This window comes from Rhineura floridana, chromosome 7 (genome assembly GCF_030035675.1).
Source record: "Rhineura floridana isolate rRhiFlo1 chromosome 7, rRhiFlo1.hap2, whole genome shotgun sequence".
Lineage (NCBI taxonomy): Eukaryota > Metazoa > Chordata > Lepidosauria > Squamata > Rhineuridae > Rhineura > Rhineura floridana.
The window spans coordinates 112,371,885-112,392,932 of record NC_084486.1 but is presented as its reverse complement, the minus strand read 5'-3'; the positions used below and the strand labels follow the sequence as shown (position 1 = coordinate 112,392,932).

General features: G+C 43.2%; 2 protein-coding genes across 2 annotated transcripts in view; one reads left to right on the top strand and one right to left on the bottom strand.

Moving 5' to 3' along the window:
• Positions 1-19,843, top strand: part of TFDP2 (transcription factor Dp-2) — a 152,638-nt gene extending 132,795 nt beyond the window's left edge. The window contains exons 12-13 of the mRNA XM_061636907.1: positions 6,702-6,788; positions 18,615-19,843. Coding sequence (XP_061492891.1) covers positions 6,702-6,756 — 55 coding nt within the window. The 3' untranslated portion in view covers positions 6,757-6,788; positions 18,615-19,843. The remainder of the gene's footprint in view (positions 1-6,701; positions 6,789-18,614) is intronic.
• Positions 1-19,856, bottom strand: part of ATP1B3 (ATPase Na+/K+ transporting subunit beta 3) — a 47,886-nt gene extending 28,030 nt beyond the window's left edge. Inside the window, exon 1 of the mRNA XM_061636914.1 lies at positions 19,568-19,856. Coding sequence (XP_061492898.1) covers positions 19,568-19,676 — 109 coding nt within the window. The 5' untranslated portion in view covers positions 19,677-19,856. The remainder of the gene's footprint in view (positions 1-19,567) is intronic.
• Positions 19,857-21,048: the final 1,192 nt, after the last annotated feature.

Below are 21,048 nucleotides of genomic sequence, written 5' to 3'. Positions count from 1 at the left end.
CAAATACTCATATTCATCATAGGTATCAGCCTTCACAATAGCTGATTTCAGTAATTTCAGTAATATCCTTGAACAGCAAATAGTAAAAATAGGACAGTCAATTTTATTGGTTATTGATCAGATATAAATCAATATGGTTTAGTAAACCAAACTCCAAGAGGAATTTCTTTTAAAAAAATAATAGTTTTTTAAATTTAAGTTTATTCCATGGCAGACCTGAAGACCCTATTACTTAGCAGCTTTACCTAAGTCATTACTAGTTTTATCATTTTTATTTTAAAAAAATGAACACCAGAACTCTGACTTGGCATACTATCTTGTAGGTATGTGCTTTTTGTGATTCAACACCAGGTGCACCAAGGCGTATCAAAGTAACTAGAAATGATCAGCTGTTTGGGCAGGAAAAGAAGAGCAAGAAATGGAATCATGATCTCCACACCTACTCTTGAACAAATTATTTGTGAAATTTCACCATTCTTGATTAAGGGTCCTCATGTACAGGTGCTGGATCAATGAGGGAAACCATGTGTGCAACATGCAGTTCTAATCTAGCTAAATATACAGAAGCCTGTTTTGGGGTGAAGAAAATTCAACTGTGTAACTAAGCAGACATTCAGTACATTCATTCATTCATTCATTCATTCATTACATTTATACCCCGTCTTTCTTTTTCATGAAACCCAAGGCAGCTTCTGTACTTGCAGTTATTAGCTTATCTACAGCATACCTAAGAACACACATTCAGTGGGGGTACAGTCTGCTGCTTCCATGATACATGCATTCTGGAACATGTGATAAGAGGTATTTAATAGACAGTTTACGCAATAACATGTTTAAGAAAACATCAGATGCAATCCACAGGGGCAACCAACACGGTGCCCTCCAGAACTTGTTGGACTACAATTCCCATGAGCCCCAGCCAGCATGGCCACTGGTCAGGGATGATGTGAGCTGTAGTCCAACATATGGAGGGCACCACACTGATTACCCAATCTAACACATCACTTGAATAATTGGGCATGACTGAATTGCCAACAGTTGTATATGGCGCATATGTAATCGCTAAGATGATATGGGGTTCCTGCTGTGACACCTTGGAATCAGTTTGTTGATATAGGCTTACTAAATGATGAATATACAAAGCTTTTCTACAGTTTACCAAACAAGTCTTATTGTACCACAGATTTTTACTGGAGACCCTCTATCCCAAGAACGTACTTAAATAGTCAAATTAAAATTGTGTTCTTTAAAGGTAAAGATTCTTCAAGACCAATATATTAAAAACTTTGAAAACACAAAAGAAGTAGGTTACCACAGATTCTACAACAGAGAGACTGATAAAGACAAAACAAGATGCCTACACAGCTGTCTCTCTCTTGAAGCCTTGAAGAGCTATTATCAGAGACAGCATAGTCAAGTTGTTTGGGGTTAGTTTCTGGCTCTGGCTGCTGTTTTCGTCAGACACTCAATTCCTAGGGGGAGGGCTCTTTTCTACTGTAATCTGCGGGGGGGGGGAGATAAATGAAAGGAAGTTGGTGATGATGTGCTATGTCACTATGTAGGTCACAGATAGGGAACCTTTCCAGCCTGAGGGAGCATTTGCTCATGCAGTCACATGCTAGTGATGAGTGTTGCCAGAGGCAAAAAAAATGGGCAAGGCAAGGGATGAGACTCTCTTCCCACAACCACACAACAGTCAGAGGTCACACACTCACCTCAAGAGGTATTATCACTGCTCAAGCCAGGTGTGGAGAAGGGCCAACAAGCAGTGTGACCTGGGGCGAGTCTCAGGAGCCAGAGAGAGAGGCCTGGAGGGCTGCATTTGGCCCCTGGCTTGAGGTTCCTCGCTCCGGGATCTAGGTAAAGGTATCACAAATTGCCTCTACCCACAGTGGCTGTGATTTAACATCATGCTAAACCATAGTTTAATGTGATGAGAACAAGCTTGAAAGAGCTTTGAACTTCCACATTCCCTTCTCTCATGTGGCATGGTTGCAAAGAGTTTGGAAGCTTTTACTTCCATTTTCCATTCACCACAGAGTTTTGTCCAAACCCAGCACACATGACCCAAGAGAGTCCTTACCTGGTGCCAGAAGGATCCAGTAGAGAAGTTCTTCTCCCTCTTACATAATACCAGAGCCCCTGGGGCCATTCCAGAAGCTGAATGTTGGAAGCACTTCTTCACACAGCACTTGGTTAAACTGTGGAATTCATTACCACAAGATGTAACAGTGAGTTAAACTGTGGAATTCACTACCACAAGATGTAATAGTGGCCATCAACTTGGATAGCTTTAAAGGGGGATCACACAAATTTGTGGCGGATAAAGCTATCAATGGCTATAGTCATGGTAGTTATATTACCTCTCTTATCAGAGGCACTGTGAATACCAATTGCTGGCAATTACAAGTGTGCTATTGCACAACTATCCTCCTTGTGGGCTTCCCATAGGTCTCTGGTTGGTCAATGGAGAACAGAATGCTGAACTAGATAGGCCTTTGGTCTAATCCAGCAGGACTCTTAGGTAGCACATGTCATGATAAACCAACAATATGCACCTATAATTTATAACCCAACACATACCAAGCGTAACCATTCAAATTTCTCACTAATGCTCATAATTAAAGGGCTGTTTCTGAAATTGTGGAGAGTTATTAATGCCACCATAACTAACAGTCTCTGAAGATTTTCCTAATTGGCTTTGGCTTTCATTTGTATGCCCTGAAAAAACAAGTATCACCCCAGTTCTCATTCTTTTAAGGGTTAGTGTAGAATTTGTGTAGAATTTATATATTTAAACACTCCTATTAGTCCTTCTTTTGGAATACTGAAGGTTTTTGTAAGACAGGGATATAGAGAATTAGTGATTTCAGTTGCTAACTGAAGAGCCTGAAATAACATTTACTGGTGCCCTCTAGATCATGTTGACCTAAAACTCCCATCATTCCTGATCACTGGCCATGCTAGCTAGGAGTGATGGGAAGTTGGAGTCCAACACTATCTGGAGAGCACTACCTGACTACCTGTTTTATCTAATGAGGACTGGTGAAATAATATACTGCTGATGGTAAAATGTGTACGATATTGGTTTAGAGCTTGAGATGTAAATAGTTGGTTATGGCTACATGCAATTTGTTCTTCACTTTCTGAAACAGACAATTTAACTAAAATATAACTGGTGAGGTACTGTACCTATTTTCATTAGTGGGAAATTAACACAGTCCTCTTCCCCAACAAAAATCCAGCCCTGGTTTTCCCAACCCCTGCCTAGCAGCTTTTCAGAAACACTTCTCTCCCCCACTCCCAAATTACCCATCTCCCTTGCCTCAGGCAGGCTCACTGTTTTTTGCACTCACCCCTAATCATTCATTTAGTTATGCCTGGACACAGCCCAGCAGGAGCTCATTTTTAATACTAGGGCAAAAGGTCAGTAAAAACAACCCTTCCTTCCACAGCCGTCCACCCCAGGTTTCCCTCCCTCCTGGCAATTCTCTCACTCTTCTTAAAAAGCCATTTTACTCCACTCTTTTTGGCTGAAAAGGCTCCAAGAGCAACTTTAAAAAATCAGTAGTAAGACTGTAAGCCTAAGGGCAGGGAATATCTAAAGGAACAAGGAAAGAGGGATGGGAATAAAGAGAGAAAAGCTCCTGCACCAGTTCTTAACGTTCTTTAAAATCAGCCTCAAGGCAGGATAGAGCATCTCGGCACTTTTCTTTCCTGGACAAGGAGAGAAGACAAAATGAAGGGCATTCTGCTGCAATTCCAGGGAAATGATCAAGGCTTCAGGATGGGAGGAGGCCTTTGACAGGAAAGAACAGAAGAAAGGGGCATGCACGAGAAGGATCTAAAAATGGTGAAAGCTGCTCCTCTTCAGGACTGTGGGGATGTTGCAGGATTACCAACAGCTGCCCTAACACACTAGCAGTTACTCTTCCCACCCACCCCTCTTTTAAGGGCAAGGCAAAATACCCCAGCTTCTTCTTGGAGATTGATCTTGATCTCCTGAACACCAGAATGAAATGTGTGGTCTCCATGGTGACCGTGAGAGTGGACTCCTGGCAGTGAGCATGTTCAGCCTGGTCAAGCTGTTATTTCTCTCTTTTCCTTCTCAAGTTTACAACTAACATTTTTTCTGAATACCTGGAGACTTCTCCAAGTTTACCAAAACCCGCAGGTTTTCTGTGGCAGCCCTCTTTCACTGTTCTACTAGAAATAGTTCAGTACTGGATGTAGCAATGAAATAATGATGAACCTAACATAGGATGTACAGCATCTCTCACAGCAACTCACTTTTAATGGACTGCCTTCAAGTCAATTCCAACTTATGGGCGACCCTATGACTAGGGTTTTCATGGCAAGCGGTATTCAGAGGGGGTTTACCACTGCCTCCCTCTGAGGCTAAGAGGCAGTGACTGGCCCAAGGTCACCCAGTGAGCTTCATGGCTGTGTGGGAATTCGAACCCTGGTCTCCCAGGTCGTAGTCCAACACCTTAACCACTACACTCACTTTTACTTCACCATTTATTACTTGACTGGAATTGTACTTGTAAATAGGACTTGAAGAAATATGTATGTTTAACATAATTTCACTTGAGAAACTGGCTTTCTTAGTCAAAACCACCATGAATTATGTCTAGAATTATGTCTAGAAGGAATTGAATGACCTCAACTCCTACTACAGGCATTTTATAACTATATTTTCAATGGAAGCCTCATTTAGAGACTACTGCAATAATCAATTGAAGGAAATTACTAATCTAGTAACAACAGTGGCAAGATCCCTAGCCCCAGGAAGGCACACTGCAACTCAGATGCACAATTAAACACTCCTAGGAACAATTTTTATCAGAGAATCTATCAGTAAAATTCTCTCAGACTGCAAACTCTCTCCTTAAGAGGAAATATGACCCCAGCCAAAACAAGCAAAATAAGAGAGCAGATCAGCAGCTATGGATGAGAGAGGAAAATAAGAGGAAAGGCTGCATTTTGAAAGGGAGTTTACATAGCCCCATTGCCCATCGGAGTGCATGGTCAGTTTAATTAAACAGATCTTAGAATTTCCAGAGGGTAACCATGTTAGTCTGTTGAAGCAAAAACAACAAAGAGTCTTACAGCACCTTAAAAGCTAACAAATTTATTGTGGAATAAGTTATTGTGGACAACAGCAACTGATGAAGTGGACTGTAGTCCACAGAAGCTTATGCCATAACAAATATTATTCTTTAAGGTGCCACAAAATACTTTGTAGATCTTGGAGTGCACTTTCATTTCCCTTCCAGCTAATGTCTGGCCTTGCATACTTTTGCAGGCATTTTCAACAAGAACGTAAAGAGTTTTGCACTGATTGCAGAACTATGGAAACACCAGTATTCTATGGGCATCTGTCATGAGTCAATAAAAAGCTGCGAGAACCTATTAACTGGTTTTCATTTTTGTTAGGAATATTGGTTTTTGGGAGGGGGAACTGCCCTAAATAGACTGAGATTATTTAGCATGTTTGGCCTATGCCGGGGGGGGGATGCTTTGAAGTATGCTAGGTTCATTTTGCATGCTGCACAAGCCTAAAAAAAAATCAAAAGTATTTGAACTGAAATATTTGATTAAGGGGGAAAAAGAGCACACTTCATGTCAGTTCAATGTTTTATTCAAACAAATTCAAAACTTCAGTTGAAAGTTATTTTTATTGGATTCCTTGTAAACAATAGCATGCGTCCCCTTACATTATTTAGTTAAGAAAATAAAAAGGAAGACATAGAAAACTATTAATATAGTAATTTTAGCATGCCCGAAAAGGTATTGCTTCCTAGGGATCATCTGGGGAAAATTTTAATGATATTTTACCCATTCAATTTACCCATTTTGATATCTTAATTCATTAAGTTACTAATTTTATGTGATTTTTTCTGCAGAACAATATAGCAGACACGTCACTCCTGTCTGTTTAAATTGGATGGGTTAAATCCAACATCACATGAACAGAGTTCAGCTTCAGCAATGGAATTTCCCCTTCCTTTCCTCCGTCCTACAGTTCCCCACACCTCCTTACTTCAAATCTGCTTTGTAGGATTTCCTAACCCTGTAGAGCAGATATTTGGGGGGGGGCTCCAGAGGGAAGAGGGAGGAGAATCCCACTGCACAAGCAGAACTCTGTTCTGCTCATGCCCAGACACTGTTAGATGCAACTCTTCCTTAGATTATTTTTCCTGTCTTTGAAATCTTGAATAAAAAAGGTAGATTTAAATACAGGGACAGATGCTGAATGGGGTCCTCTAAGCTTATCTGGCTATCAAGAGTTTCCCAAGACCTTATCCATTACTGGCCCTACTCCACATTCTCTCCCAGTGGTTTACCTGTCTGGAATGTGTCCTTACACTATGATAATTCCTCTGGCTTGCTTCAGTGGAGAGGGGAGTTTTTTCCAGAAACTCTGACTTTTGTATGGTGTATCCTGCCATACAATCGTAAGAATCATGTTCATTGCTCCACCTACCTTAGCTTCTGGACCCACCCACTTTCACCTTAGGCTCTGCCCATCACTGACATTTAGCCCCTGGAAGGCTGTCCATGAGAGAACATAGCCCTTGGGCAAAAAAAGGTCCCCCTCCCCTCAGTTCAAGAAGTAAACCAACTTACAACTTTTAATTGAGATGATATCAGCTGGTCAAAAGGTCATAGTATTCTAACAATTCTCTCATATGCAGGCATCCTGGGTCAAGCTCTGAAAATGGAAATGGACTGCCTTCAAGTCGATCCTGACTTATGGCGACCCTACGAATAGGGTTTTTATGGTAAGCGGTATTCAGAGGGGGTTTACCATTGCCTTCCTCTCAGGCTGAAAGGCAGTGACTGGCCCAAGGTCACCCAGTGAACCTCGTGGCTGTGTGGGGATTTGAACCCTGGTATTCATTTCCTAAGCAGGCCAACATATTACTTTCAGGTAACCTGGGTCTGCTCCACATTATGCATGCACATGTCGCATGTTCATAAGCATGCTACCACTGACCTAACTCTAAAGCTATCATGAGAAACTGTTTTTATATACATGTATGTATGTACACACATGGAATTCTGTACCAATGTCTCAGGCTTTTAGCATCGAAGTACAGCCAGGATACTTGAACATATGGGATAGCATCATCTGTTGACCTGGGACACTACAATCAGACAGAAATCCAAATTAAATAAAATGCCTTTGCTAGGCTGCTCTAGAATGATTACCTGCAGGGCAGTTCTCAAACTGTAGTTCAGAAAGTGTTTTCTAGAGAATGTAGAAGCAAACATTCTATACATTATGTTGCAGAAGAATTCTTAGTACAATAGCAAACAAGTGGCAATTATTTTTATTACATATTATACCATGCCAGTTACCAATATTCCACCACTGCATGACTAAAGAACAGGATGGAGCTCCATAGACAGAATAAGCTTTTTTTTTAAAAAAAGTCTGGGACCACTTTTAGTCACATGCTGCTGTTGTTGTTATGTGCCTTCAAGTCGATTACGATTTATGGCGACCCTATGAATCAGTGACCTCTAAGAGCATCTGTCATGAACCACCCTGTTTAGATCTTATAAGTTCAGGTCTGTGGCTTCCTTTGTGGAATCAATCCATCTCTTGTTTGGCCTTCCTCTTTTTCTACTTCCTTCTGGTTTTCCCAGCATTATGGTCTTCTCTAGTGAATCATGCCTTCTCATGATGTGTCCAAAGTATGATAACCTCAGTTTCATCATTTTAGCTTCTAGTGACAGTTCTGGTGTAATCTGTTCTAACACCCAATTATTTGTCTTTTTTGCAGTCCATGGTATGCGCAAAGCTCCACACATGTTGCACTAGTGTATATGAGTGCACCTTTACTTTCTCCTATATATTTTAACATCTGCAATTCATTCCTATGGTGAAAAATAAAACACTGTACTTGGGAATAATACTGCTGGAGGAACAAAATCTGATAATCATCCCCGGCTTCCATTCTAATACACCCCACAAGCTAGGTTTAAAATAAGAGGTAAAAGAAACCAACAGCTTCCAAGTGCAGCACGTGTGCACACGCACAAATGCACAGACAGAGCATTCCTGGAGGCCATGGCTGGTTCAGGGAAACAGTATCTGGTAGGCATAAACTCCATCTATGATAATGGCTTCAACAATAGCCAAAAAGGTAAGAGCCCTGTGGAAGAACTTCCTATCATAACTTCCTTGCTCTCCAGTATATCACTGTGCTTCCTGCTCTTATAAAGGGTGGAACAAGAGGGTGAGGCTAAAAAAGTGAGGGAGCAGAGAAAGATCCAGAACTCTCCATCCCATCTCTGCCCATCAAAGTTGATGTGGCCCATTTGTTATTTCAAATTAACCATGCAGCTTGTTCCAGTTTGGGTTTGTTTACCCAAATCTGGAACAAATGTCAGAGAAGACTATGTCATGCCTTTCTGCTTAAAAATGAACTGGGATGCCACTGCGAGGAATAGAAGCACACTACAAGCATTCAAACACAACTACAGATGTGAAGGCCGCCCCAAAAGAACCAGACAAGTTCAGGGGAAAACACCCTCCCCGAATTTTTCCATTTCTCCCCGAAGCTTCACATTTGCAGCAAAATCATTACACACCAAGAATATCCACATTACCACATGAGATACGGAGCACCCTCTTCTGTACATTCATTTGGTACACTATGGTCCCTAGGATTCTTATCCCCAAAATCAGAATTTGCAACCTTTATTTATGCAAATAAATCCAAGTTCAGGTAACATATCTTCATAATAATTCTACTACTCCTAAATGTATATGCCTCTGTAAGGGATTTAGTTCAGCGATGCATACAATTAAGTTTATATTTCACTCCGCAAGAGTTTGCACCCAAGCAGTTAAGAACATAAGAACGTAAGAAGAGCCTGCTGGATCAGGCCAGTGGCCCATCTAGTCCAGCATCCTGTTCTCACAGTGGCCAACCAGGTGCCTGGGGGAAGCCCGCAAGCAGGACCCGAGTGAAAGAACACTCTCCCCTCCAGAGGCTTCCGGCAACTGGTTTTCAGAAGCATGCTGCCTCTGACTAGGGTGGCACAGCACAGCCATCACGGCTAGTAGCCATTGATAGCCCTGTCCTCCATGAATTTGTCTAATCTTCTTTTAAAGCCATCCAAGCTGGTGGCCATTACTGCGTCTTGTGGGAGCAAATTCCATAGTTTAACTATGCGCTGAGTAAAGAAGTACTTCCTTTTGTCTGTCCTGAATCTTCCAACATTCAGCTTCTTTGAATGTCCACGAGTTCTAGTATTATGAGAGAGGGAGAAGAACTTTTCTCTATCCACTTTCTCAATGCCATGCATAATTTTATACACTTCTATCATGTCTCCTCTGACCCGCCTCTTCTCTAAACTAAAAAGCCCCAAATGCTGCAACCTTTCCTCGTAAGGGAGTCACTCCATCCCCTTGATCATTCTGGTTGCCCTCTTCTGAACCTTTTCCAACTCTGTAATATCCTTTTTGAGATGAGGCGACCAGAACTGTACACAGTATTCCAAATGCGGCCGCACCATAGATTTATACAACAGCATTATGATATCGGCTGTTTTATTTTCAATACCTTTCCTAATTATCCCTAGCATGGAATTTGCCTTTTTCACAGCTGCCGCACACTGGGTCGACATTTTCATCATGCTGTCCACTACAACCCCGAGGTCTCTCTCCTGGTCCGCCAGTTCAGACCCCATGAGCATATATGTGAAATTCAGATTTTTTGCTCCAATATGCATAATTTTACACTTGTTTATATTGAATTGCATTTGCCATTTTTCCGCCCATTCACTCAGTTTGGAGAGGTCTTTTTGGAGCTGTTCACAATCCCTTTTTGTTTTAACAACCCTGAACAATTTAGTGTCGTCAGCAAACTTGGCCACTTCACTGCTCACTCCTAATTCTAGGTCATTAATGAACAAGTTGAAAAGTACAGGTCCCAATACCGATCCTTGAGGGACTCCACTTTCTACAGCCCTCCATTGGGAGAGCTGTCCGTTTATTCCTACTCTCTGCTTTCTGCTTCTCAACCAATTCCTTATCCACAAGAGGACCTCTCCTCTTATTCCATGACTGCTAAGCTTCCTCAGAAGTCTTTGGTGAGGTACCTTGTCAAAAGCTTTTTGAAAGTCTAAGTACACTATGTCCACTGGATCACCTCTATCTATATGCTTGTTGACACTCTCAAAGAATTCTAATAGGTTACTGAGACAGGACTTTCCCTTGCAGAAGCCATGCTGGCTCTGCTTCAGCAAGGCTTGTTCTTCTATGTGCTTAGTTAATCTAGCTTTAATAATACTTTCTACCAGTTTTCCAGGGACAGAAGTTAAGCTAACTGGCCTGTAATTTCCGGGATCCCCCCTGGATCCCTTTTTGAAGATTGGCGTTACATTTGCCACTTTCCAGTCCTCAGCCACGGAGGAGGGCCCGAGGGACAAGTTACATATTTTAGTTAGCAGATCAGCAATTTCACATCTGAGTTCTTTGAGAACTCTCGGGTGGATGCCATCTGGGCCTGGTGATTTGTCAGTTTTTATATTGTCCATTAAGCCTAGAACTTCCTCTCTCGTTACCACTATTTGTCTCAGTTCCTCAAAATCCCTTCCTGCAAATGTTAGTTCAGGTTCAGGGATCTGCCCTATATCTTCCACTGTGAAGACAGATGCAAAGAATTCATTTAGCTTCTCTGCAATCTCCTGATCGTTCTTTAGTACACCTTTGACTCCCTTATCATCCAAGGGTCCAATCGCCTCCCTAGATGGTCTCCTGCTTTGAATGTATTTATAGAATTTTTTGTTGTTGGTTTTTATGTTCTTAGCAATGTGCTTCTCAAATTCTTTTTAGCATCCCTTATTGTCTTCTTGCATTTCTTTTGCCAGAGTTTGTGTTCCTTTTTATTTTCTTCATTCGGACAAGACTTCCATTTTCTGAAGGAAGACTTTTTGCCTCTAAGAGCTTCCTTGACTTTGCTCGTTAACCATGCTGGCATCTTCTTGGCCCTGGCGGTACCTTTTCTGATCTGCGGTATGCACTCCAGTTGAGCTTCTAATATAGTGTTTTTAAACAACTTCCAAGCATTTTCGAGTGATGTGACCCTCTGGACTTTGTTTTTCAGCTTTCTTTTTACCAATCCCCTCATTTTTGTGAAGTTTCCTCTTTTGAAGTCAAACGTGACCGTGTTGGATTTTCTTGGCAATTGGCCATTTACATGTATGTTTAATTTAATAGCACTGTGGTCACTGCTCCCAATCGGTTCAACAACACTTACATCTTGCACCAGGTCCCGGTCCCCACTGAGGATTAAGTCCAGGGTTGCCGTCCCTCTGGTCGGTTCCATGACCAACTGGTCTAGGGAATAGTCATTTAGAATATCTAGAAACTTTGCTTCTTTGTCATGACTGGAACACATATGCAGCCAGTCTATGTCCAGGTAGTTGAAGTCACCCATTACTACCACATTTCTTAGTTTGGATGCTTCCTCAATTTCACACCTCATCTCAAGGTCTCCCTGAGCATTTTGATCAGGGGGACGATAGATCGTTCCCAGTATTAAGTCCCTCCTGGGGCATGGTATCACCACCCACAACGATTCTGTGGAGGAGTCCGCCTCTTTTGGGGTTTCGAGCTTGCTGGATTCAATGCCTTCTTTCACGTATAGAGCAACTCCGCCACCAATACGTCCTGCCCTGTCCTTCCAATATAGTTTATATCCAGGGATAACCGTATCCCACTGGTTTTCTCCATTCCACCAGGTCTCCGTTATGCTCACTATATCAATGCTCTCCTCTAAGACCAAGCACTCCAGTTCTCCCATCTTGGTTTGGAGGCTCCTAGCATTAGCATACAGGCACTTGTAAGCAGTGTCTCTCTTCAAGTGTCTTTGGCACTTCTGGTTTGGCCTGTGGTAATTTTGCTCTTCTGAATTGATATCCTGTGCCCCTGCTCTCACAATACCTACTTCTAGGCCTACCCCTTTTAAAATTTCATCATTTCTTTGGTTTTTATCCCAGGGGGGAGGTTTATTCCGAACCAGACCTTCCTCAGCTCCTGTTGGGTTTCCCCCCTCAGTCTGTTTAAAAGCTGCTCTGCTACCTTTTTAATTTTAAGTGCCAGCAGTCTGGTTCCATTCTGGTTCAAGTGGAGCCCGTCCCTTTTGTACAGGCCCGGCTTGTCCCAAAATGTTCCCCAGTGCCTAACAAATCCAAACCCTTCCACCCGACACCATCGTCTCATCCATGCATTGAGACTGCAAAGCTGTGCCTGTCTGGCTGGTCCTGCGCGTGGAACCGGTAGCATTTCAGAGAAAGCCACCTTGGAGGTCCTGGCTTTCAGCATCCTACCTAGCAACCTAAATTTTGCTTCCAGGACTTCACGGCTGCATTTCCCCATGTCGTTGGTGCCAACGTGCACCACGACCACTGACTCCTCCCCAGCTCTGTCTACCAAACTATCTAAACGACAGGCGATATCCGCAACCTTCGCACCAGGCAGGCAAAACACCTTGCGGTCTACACGCCCATCACACACCCCACTGTCTATGTTCCTAATGATCAAATCACCCACTACAAGAATCCCTCCACCCCCTGGAGATATATCCTTGGCACGAGAGGATAGCTGCTCATCCCCCAAGGAATGGGTCCCTTCTAAGGGATTGTTTCCCTCTTCCTCAGCTGGATGCTCTCCTTCCCCGAGACCATCGTTCTCCATGATAGCAGGAGAGCTATCATCGTTGGAGTGGGACACAGCTATAACGTCCCTGAAGGCCTCCTCCACACACCTCTCTGCCTCTCTCTGCTTTTCCAGGTCCACTACCTTGGCCTCAAGGAAATGAAGTCGTTCCCAGAGAGCCAGGAGCTCATTGCACCGAGAGCACACCCACAACTTCTGTCCAACAGGCAGATAGTCGTACATGCTGCAGGCGGTGCAAAAAGTTGATAATATGTATCATACACACAACTGCCCAGTTCACACATCACATTAAACTATAGTTAAATACAAACTATGATTTAACATGAATGCAGAGAGCATGCTGGTGCACACTGTTGAAAAGTTCTCACACACTCCTACTGTGCTACTGGGCAATAAGCCAAAGTCTTGCTTCTTGTGATGTGCAAACCCAGGCTCATGGTTTGCTTCTTATCAAATAAGCCATGAACAGTAAGCCATGAACAAACCTTGGTTACGGCTTTGTCATTTGTTTGGAGAGAAACAAATTATCATCATCATCATCAATTTATATAGCACTATCAGATGCACGTGGCACTGTACATAAAATAAAACAATAAAAACATGAGCACAGGTTTGGATATCATAACAAGCCACTCTCCCAGCAGCACAACTGGAATGAGGAGGAGCAGAACAAAAACTTTTCAGCATCAGCACACTGCATGTTTACATTAAACCATAGTTTGTTTTCAACTATGATTTAATGTGATGTGCAAACCGGGTCACTGTCTTAACCTTTCAATATATAAAACCAGTAAGTAAAAATGCCAGCACAGTGTACAAGCCAACATTAGAAATAAAACCAGGAAATCTAAAAGGCATGGGAAGAGTCCCGTCTCCATCCACCATCTTTGCAGGCAGCGGGACTTGGAGAAAGACTCTAAGGGAAATCAATTTGCAAGTAAGTTTGTGTGGTAAAAGACAGTCCTTACAGTAATTGTTCAGGAGCTGACTACCCAATGCCTAGTCCACAAGTTGCTCTTTTGCCCCCATCCTATATGCTGCTGCAAACATGAGCTCAGCCCCATAGGCTATTGCAAATGCCTGTATGGGCCCAGCAGCGACAATAAAGGGCCGAGCACAATCCTGTTAAAATTCAAGGCTGAGCAAGAGGCCCTCTTTACACATATCTTTTAAAAATTCACTAGGTCTTTAAAAGCAAAAGGGAGTACGAGTGTGTTCATATGCAGCCTTAATAGGACAATCCTATATAAACACAAGCAGCACTATGGGCAGCTTGTTACAAGCTCTATCCCTAAAGCAATGTGAGTGTCTCTTGTTTGCTTGGAATAATGTTTATTTGTCACAGGTTAGCTTGATCACTAACTTTTTCCTTAGAACCCTACTTAAGAATGATCAAAGCATTCCCAACTTTCGCCTCGCATATCAAAACAAAGAAAAAAATAAGCAAGATTTCAAGTTATTTCTAACACGACAGAAAGTTCCCTTTAGACGCAGAAATGTTATTCTGCTGCATAATCTGCGGCAACCAATGCAGATGGGGAAAGAATGACCATATAGCGCTCCAGCTTTGTATTTAAAAAATTGACAGGGTAACCATATATGACCAGAAATTCTATGGAGCTGACTGAATGGACTAGAAGCGGCAGGTCAGATCACTCCATACCCTGTCAATCCACCTGGTCTGTGGCTATCAGTTCCTCAGCTATATCCCTTGTCCACCAGCCTGTTTATTTAGGCATTTTTAACCACCTTGCTAATAAAGTAGTATCCTACACTTCCATACTTATCACAGAAACAGCAGCAAGGTTACATGAGCTTCTAGCCCTTTAGCAGGCAAATAATAATAATAATGACTGCAGGTTGGTAACTTTTGAAAGGTTATTTACAAGCCTGTACTAAACATTTCCCAAATTCATACCAGAATCCAGGGTTGTGGAGTTGGAATCGGAGTCGTGGAGTCGGGAGCAATTTTGGGTGGAGTCGGAGTTGGTAGAAATGTACCGACTCCAACTCCGACTCCTTCATAAATGGCAAATGTATATTAACTAGTAATAACAAATTTACTGTAGTAAAATGGTAGCACAAGGCATTTCATCACCACCACATGAATCCAGAGCTTGGAAAAGTTACTTTTTTAAACTACAACTCCCATCAGCCCCAGGGATTGGGCTCGTGGGAGTTGTAGTTCAAAAAAGTAACTTTTCCAAGCTCTGGATTCATGTGGTGGTGATGAAATGCCTTGTGCTACCATTTTACTACAGTAAATGTGTTATTACTAGTTAATATACATTTGCCATTTATGAAGGAGTCGGAGTCGGACAGTAGAAAAATAGAGGGGTCGGAGTCGAAGGTCTGGCGTACTGACTCCACAGCCCTGCCAGAATCTTGAATGACTGGCACTCAGTACTGTGGCCAGTAGCCACAATAGGCAGAGGACTGGGAACCCCAACACCTCAATTTTATTCTTCTCTCAATAGTCATGAGAGCTGAGCTAAACAGCCACCTTTGCTCTGACACCCTTTAACTCGAAGCAGTCAGAATACTTCCCCAAAAGTCATAAAGCCCAATGTAATAGCTTTGGAGACTTTCCAGATTAGTTTACTGCAATAGGAATGTGCAGTCTTTACAAAGTTTTGGAGGATACAAATGCCCTTCTCCAGTACATTGACTATAAGCAAATCACACTTTCCCATAATCTATCCACAAAAATGGAATTTTTTATATAAAGGACTTAAAGCAGCAACTTAAATCTCCACAAGAACCACAGTTTAAATCAAGTTTCCCCTTTATAATTCAGGCATTTCCTAATCAAAGTGCATCTTAACTGGTTGCTATAGTAATTATGAGAGCCAGTGTAGCGTAGTGGTTAAGGTGTTGGACTACAACCTAGAAGACCAAGGTTCGAATCCCCACACAGGCATGAAGCTCACTGGGTGACCTTGGGCCAGTCACTGCCTCTCAGCCTCAGAAGAAGGCAATGATAAACCCCCTCTGAGTACCGCTTACCATGAAAACCCTAGTCATAGGGTCGCCCCTAAGTCAGGATCAACTTGAAGGCAGCACATGTCATTTTTTCATAATAATTAACCACACAATGCAAAACCAAAATGAGTGAGTTTAGAATAGGTGCATCTTGGGCTGTCCTGACTGAGCCAGGGCTCAGTTGATAGAAAGTAAGCTGGGTAAGTCCCCAAACATGGACATTCTGGGGGCATGGCAAGGGCAAGAAAAGACTTTCACCTATTCTACTGCAAAACTCTTTCAGCTCAGTCACGCAACCTAGCAATCCAGCGGAACTTACACCAGGAAAAAGGGTGGTGGAAGTCAAACTCTATTTTAAAGGTTCAATTTCCCTCTGCCAGGCTTGGGTCAGCTTAGCCAGCAGTAGCCCGCTCCTGAACGGGTTTGGAATAGGGTAACTTAAGCCAGTGTTAAATTCTGCCACCTTCCTATACTTAGGATTGCTCTGCCCAACACTGATATACAGACAGCTAAATAATCTTAAATTACCTAGGAGTGACTAAAAATCACCAACAAACTTTTGCTAGCCACAAGCCTTTTGCTATGCAGCAAGCTCTGCTTAGAGATGAAAATAACATCTGCATGGAGTTGATAAGTGTACAGAAATTTCCAGAAGCAAGTGCTGGGAACTTAATGGGCAGATCAGTATTTTTTCCACAAGATGGAAGATAGCCATTCAAAAATAATATTTCATTGAATCAGGACTGGGGGGCAGCAAACATCCCATTCATTAATTGTAGGTCAATTACTTGCTAACATTTATTTTTCTGGTTTCCAGCCTAAGATCAACCCACAGAGCACATCTGACCTAAAAAGGAAAATACTTTATTTATACTTCTCTCTTTATACGTAGAGAATGTTTTCCCTTTAATTTGCGTTAAATTTAGATTTCACATAAAACCTAGCTTAATACACCATTAGTAAAGTTACTGATTCATTGTAAATTGATCTACCCTGAAATTTGCTGTTTTGAGGAAATGTAGGCCTCCCTCTTTCCACTGCTATTCATGAACATTTGGAATGCAGTTTCATAGGAGCACCTATTGGTGATATCACAGCAGGTATTATCCATCCAGAAGTCTAGTCCCTCCCACTGCAAATGCCCACAGTAGTTTGCAAAATTTTAAATTCTTCTAGACTGGAAATAGCACTCACACAGCCTTTACATTTTGTGAAAGCACACCAGCAAAGGTATCCCTTCTTTGCAGCATTTATAATCTTTATTTCTTGCTCACTGGCCTTTTGAGGCGCAAAATTCTTATATTTGCACTCCCTTTCTTCAGCAATACTAAACACGTGCATTTTTTAAAAAGAGAACAGTAAATGGATGACACACTACAGCATGGCCAGAGTAAAACAAGTTACAGCGGAAAGTACAGAGGCAGGAGAAAAACTGGAACATAACTTGCACTTCCTATAAAAGGCTAAAATTGCTTTTACCTATAAGTTCCCTTGGAAGCTTTTTACACACTGACAGGAAGGGTTAAATAAATAAATCACATTTAGATGCTTCAACAAAATTAATCCAGATAAGCCCACATCTACTAAAAACTTTCCCTTCTTCAACAACAGCAGAGCTGTAAACCATATCAGTTCATATGGGCAAAACTGTTTTCTATTATATAGGGATGCTTTGTTCCTAATTCTTCACAATTTCTCTCACCATTCTGTTAAAAAAAATCTCTTTAGATAATTTCAGTTAACTGCGAAAGTAGGAAATGTTTCAGTTCATAGTTGGATTTTACCCATCCATCAGGTCAAATTATGGTAAAATGTAGCTTAGTTCCATTTCGAAAAATGGAAAATACGTAAAATGTATTTGTAGTATTCTGAGCTATTCAAAGACTTCATTGACCATATTTTCCATGTTCAGATATACAATATGTATTAAGCATAAGTGACACCACTTAAAAGTTTTAAAAGAATTAAAAGTTATCCAAAGGATTATTTATGAAATTTATTCATGATATTATCAATATTTATTATTATTATTTATTAAATATATATCCTATCCTTCCTCCCAGAAGGAGCCCAGGGCACCAGTTACAAAATATCATTTTACCAAAACAAGTAACAAATTGTTCAAACAAATTTATTGCAGTATTAAAATTTCAGTCAACACAGCCAGAGAAAAAAGCACAAGCAATGCTTTCAAAGAACTACATCAAATGGCCTCTCTTTCACATGATTTAAAGGTTTTGAAGTACTTTTCATAAATAACAGAAGCCGTATCAGCACACATCCCACTGTCCTTCTTTTCTACCATTTCCCGCTTGTTCAACCCACACACTTTAATGAAACCTAGTGATTGGAGTGTCTGCCTACAGAGTGCATAGTGGAAATTTCCTCTCCAGTCTTCAACTTGCAAAGTAACTAGGAGGATCTTACTTCCAAGTGAATGAAAAAAGGCTCACATCACAGCAAAGCCCTCTCCTGACAGATGGCCTCGGCAACAGAGTACACATGTAGAGTTTGCTTTGGGTTCTTCCTCATTATTTCAGAGCATGTGCTCAAAGCTCACATACTAACAAAATGAGCAACAGTATACAATCAGCACTATGTTTGAGCTAACAGTCAAGCATTCATTGAATCTGGTTTGAGTTACACCTCAAGTGCATATTTTAGATATTTTTATTGTTGCAAGCTGCCTTGGAGGAGCACTGACTGGAAAGGGGGGGGCTAGAAATAGTTTAAGAAAAAAATCAATATATTGCTTCCCATGATTCTAAAGGCAGTTTTCTGCAACTTCCTCAATTTACACTTCCTTTAAACAAAACCCAAGGAAACTTCACCCTTAAAATTTCAGGACAAAAAACTGGGTAAAAAAAAAAAAACACGCTTAGAACCTAACTATAATCTAGATGAATGTATCAATCCATTCCTTCTGTAGATATATATGACTGGATTCAAACAACTAGCCCCACGGAACAAAAGAGTGTTTGAAAAATAACGACGGAAGAAAACAGTGCTTGAGAAGTAATGATGAAGGCACATGCTTGGCGGCTTTTCAAACACCCACGGAACTTAGTCTAGGCTGGATGGAGTTACCTACTGGTGGAAGCAAAAGGCTACAGAGAAGAAGAGAAAACCGACATCCAGTGGGCTTTTGGAAGGCTTTTCCTCCACCCGACCAACCGAGGGAAAGGCACCTCGCAGCCAACAGCAGCGCTTGGCAAGAGTTGCGTCCGCGAAAAGGAGCCGCAACAGCCCCCGGGCGAAGCGCAGCCATGGAGGAGGAGAATCCTCCCCTCTCTCTGCATCCCTGACATGGGGCGGGGGGACTCCCTAGGAGGACCCTGCCCCGTCCACGCTGACGCAGCTTGCCAGGAAGGAGGAGCCTGACAATGGTAGAAGGTGGTCCCTCCGTAACCCCGATGCAACGGGGAGGAGGAGGAGGGCGGCGAGTCAGCTGGGGACACGCGTGAAGAAGGCAGCCCCCCCTCTTTATTTTTTTTCCTTCTCACGAGGGGCCCACACTCGCACGGGACTGTGCCCAGCCAGCTTCCTCTCTCCGAGAAGGCGAGATGAGGGAGGGAGGGAAAAGCGGCAAAGCCACCTCTTTGGTGGGTCTGAAATGCCTCCTCCCTCCCTCTCCTCCTCCTGCCGCCTCGCGCTGTCATGTCCCGTCTATTTTAGACTCGAGCGCGGCGTGTGTCAGAACTCCCGGCCCGCCTCCCGCCTCGTGGCCCCCCGTCAAGTCAGGGCTGCGGTGCAACGAGTTCGGGGGGGCTGCTTGCTGGGCAAGGCTGCTGCTACCGCCGCGCCACGCCGCGCCTCATTTCCCTTCCTGGTCCCTTCCTCGCGTGCCCGTTCTTCCTCCGCTCGCCCCCTCGCCTGCCTTACCCCAGCTCTTGGCCGTGCGCCCTAGAAACTCGCCGCTGTTCGGGTTGTAGATGAATCGCCGCCACTCGGCCATAGACTGGCGGAAGGGCTTCTTCTCCTCCTTGGCCATAGCGAGCAGAGCGAGAGAGGAAGGGAGGGAGAGAGGTGGGCAGCTGCTGATCCCCGGGCACCCGAGCGGCGGCGGCGGTTCCCTGCCGAAACAACAGCGGCTCCTCAGAACCGCTAAGTAACTATCCCTCGGGCGCCCGGCGGGAGAGCAGAAGAGAGGAAAGGAAAGAGGGGCTGGGCCACTCACACGCACCGAGCAAAACTGCTCGCGCCCGCCTCTTTCCACTCTGACGTCACGCCTCGCAGAAGCCAATCGTCGCGCGCTTGCGTCCGCTTGGAGCTCCACCGCCCACTCCGGTCCTTGCACCGCCACCTGCTGGCGGACCGGCTGGGAAGGGGTGGGAATGAATGGCTGGCTGGCCAGAACGCGCCGGCTCGCAGAGCGCCACCCGAATGCCCGCCTCTTGTATGGAAGGGGAAGGGGGGGTGGAGGCTCAGGCTGGCGAGCATATGTACGCCTCCTCCCATTTCTTTTCTCAGTCGTGGATCTCAAAGGGGAAGATGGCAGAAGCTAGCCGTATACAAGGGATGGTGACGGGGGTCTAACGACTTCTCATGCGAGAGAACGGCCTCAGGTGGTCCAGAGGAGGCCAGAGGGCCGAGAGAGAGAAATTTTGTTCATTTTCACAATTTTAGGGTCATCGCCCTTGACCATATAGGGTATGAAATGTTGCAGTAGTTAGTTATGCTGAAAGATACATGGTTAAAATGCATACGTATCTGTGCTTTCAAGTTCTTCCTATTGTGAAATGTGTAAGAAATCCAGACTCTTTGAGTTCCTTCATACACAACTGCATGGGATGTTTACCTCGGGTTTGAATTATACTTTTAGACAACTTGACTGTAAATGGGCCCTGAGCTTTTTAACACCCACAGCACATGCAAATAATCAACATTTGAATCTTTTTCTTGTGTGAAGATCTGAAATTCTGCCTGTTATGCTGGTGATAGAAAACTGATGGGAATACAGGAGCTGATGATCCTAAAATGGCCACAGTTGTGTACTATCCAGCTACTCCCTGCCATTCCCATAGGCAGCAATTCCATGTTTTAGCCACAGCAGAGGGACTCAACATTTGTCACTGGGGGTGTGATAGAACAGGATTATACCTGTGAGAAGACTCCTATGCTTTCCTTACACACACATACACACACAGAGAGAGAGAGAGAGAGCACACTGAGGCTACAATCCTATTTGTCGCTCTTTGATGGAACATACCCATCATGCTCAACAGTGGCTCCTCATCACCCAGGAGAAAAGGGTCATTTATGACCCAGTACCTGCAGGAAGAAGGGGACTACCATCGCCCAAGGAAGAGGGAAAGCCATCTGCTGCAGCTGCCTGCCTGCCTGCCTGCCTGCTTGCTTGCTTG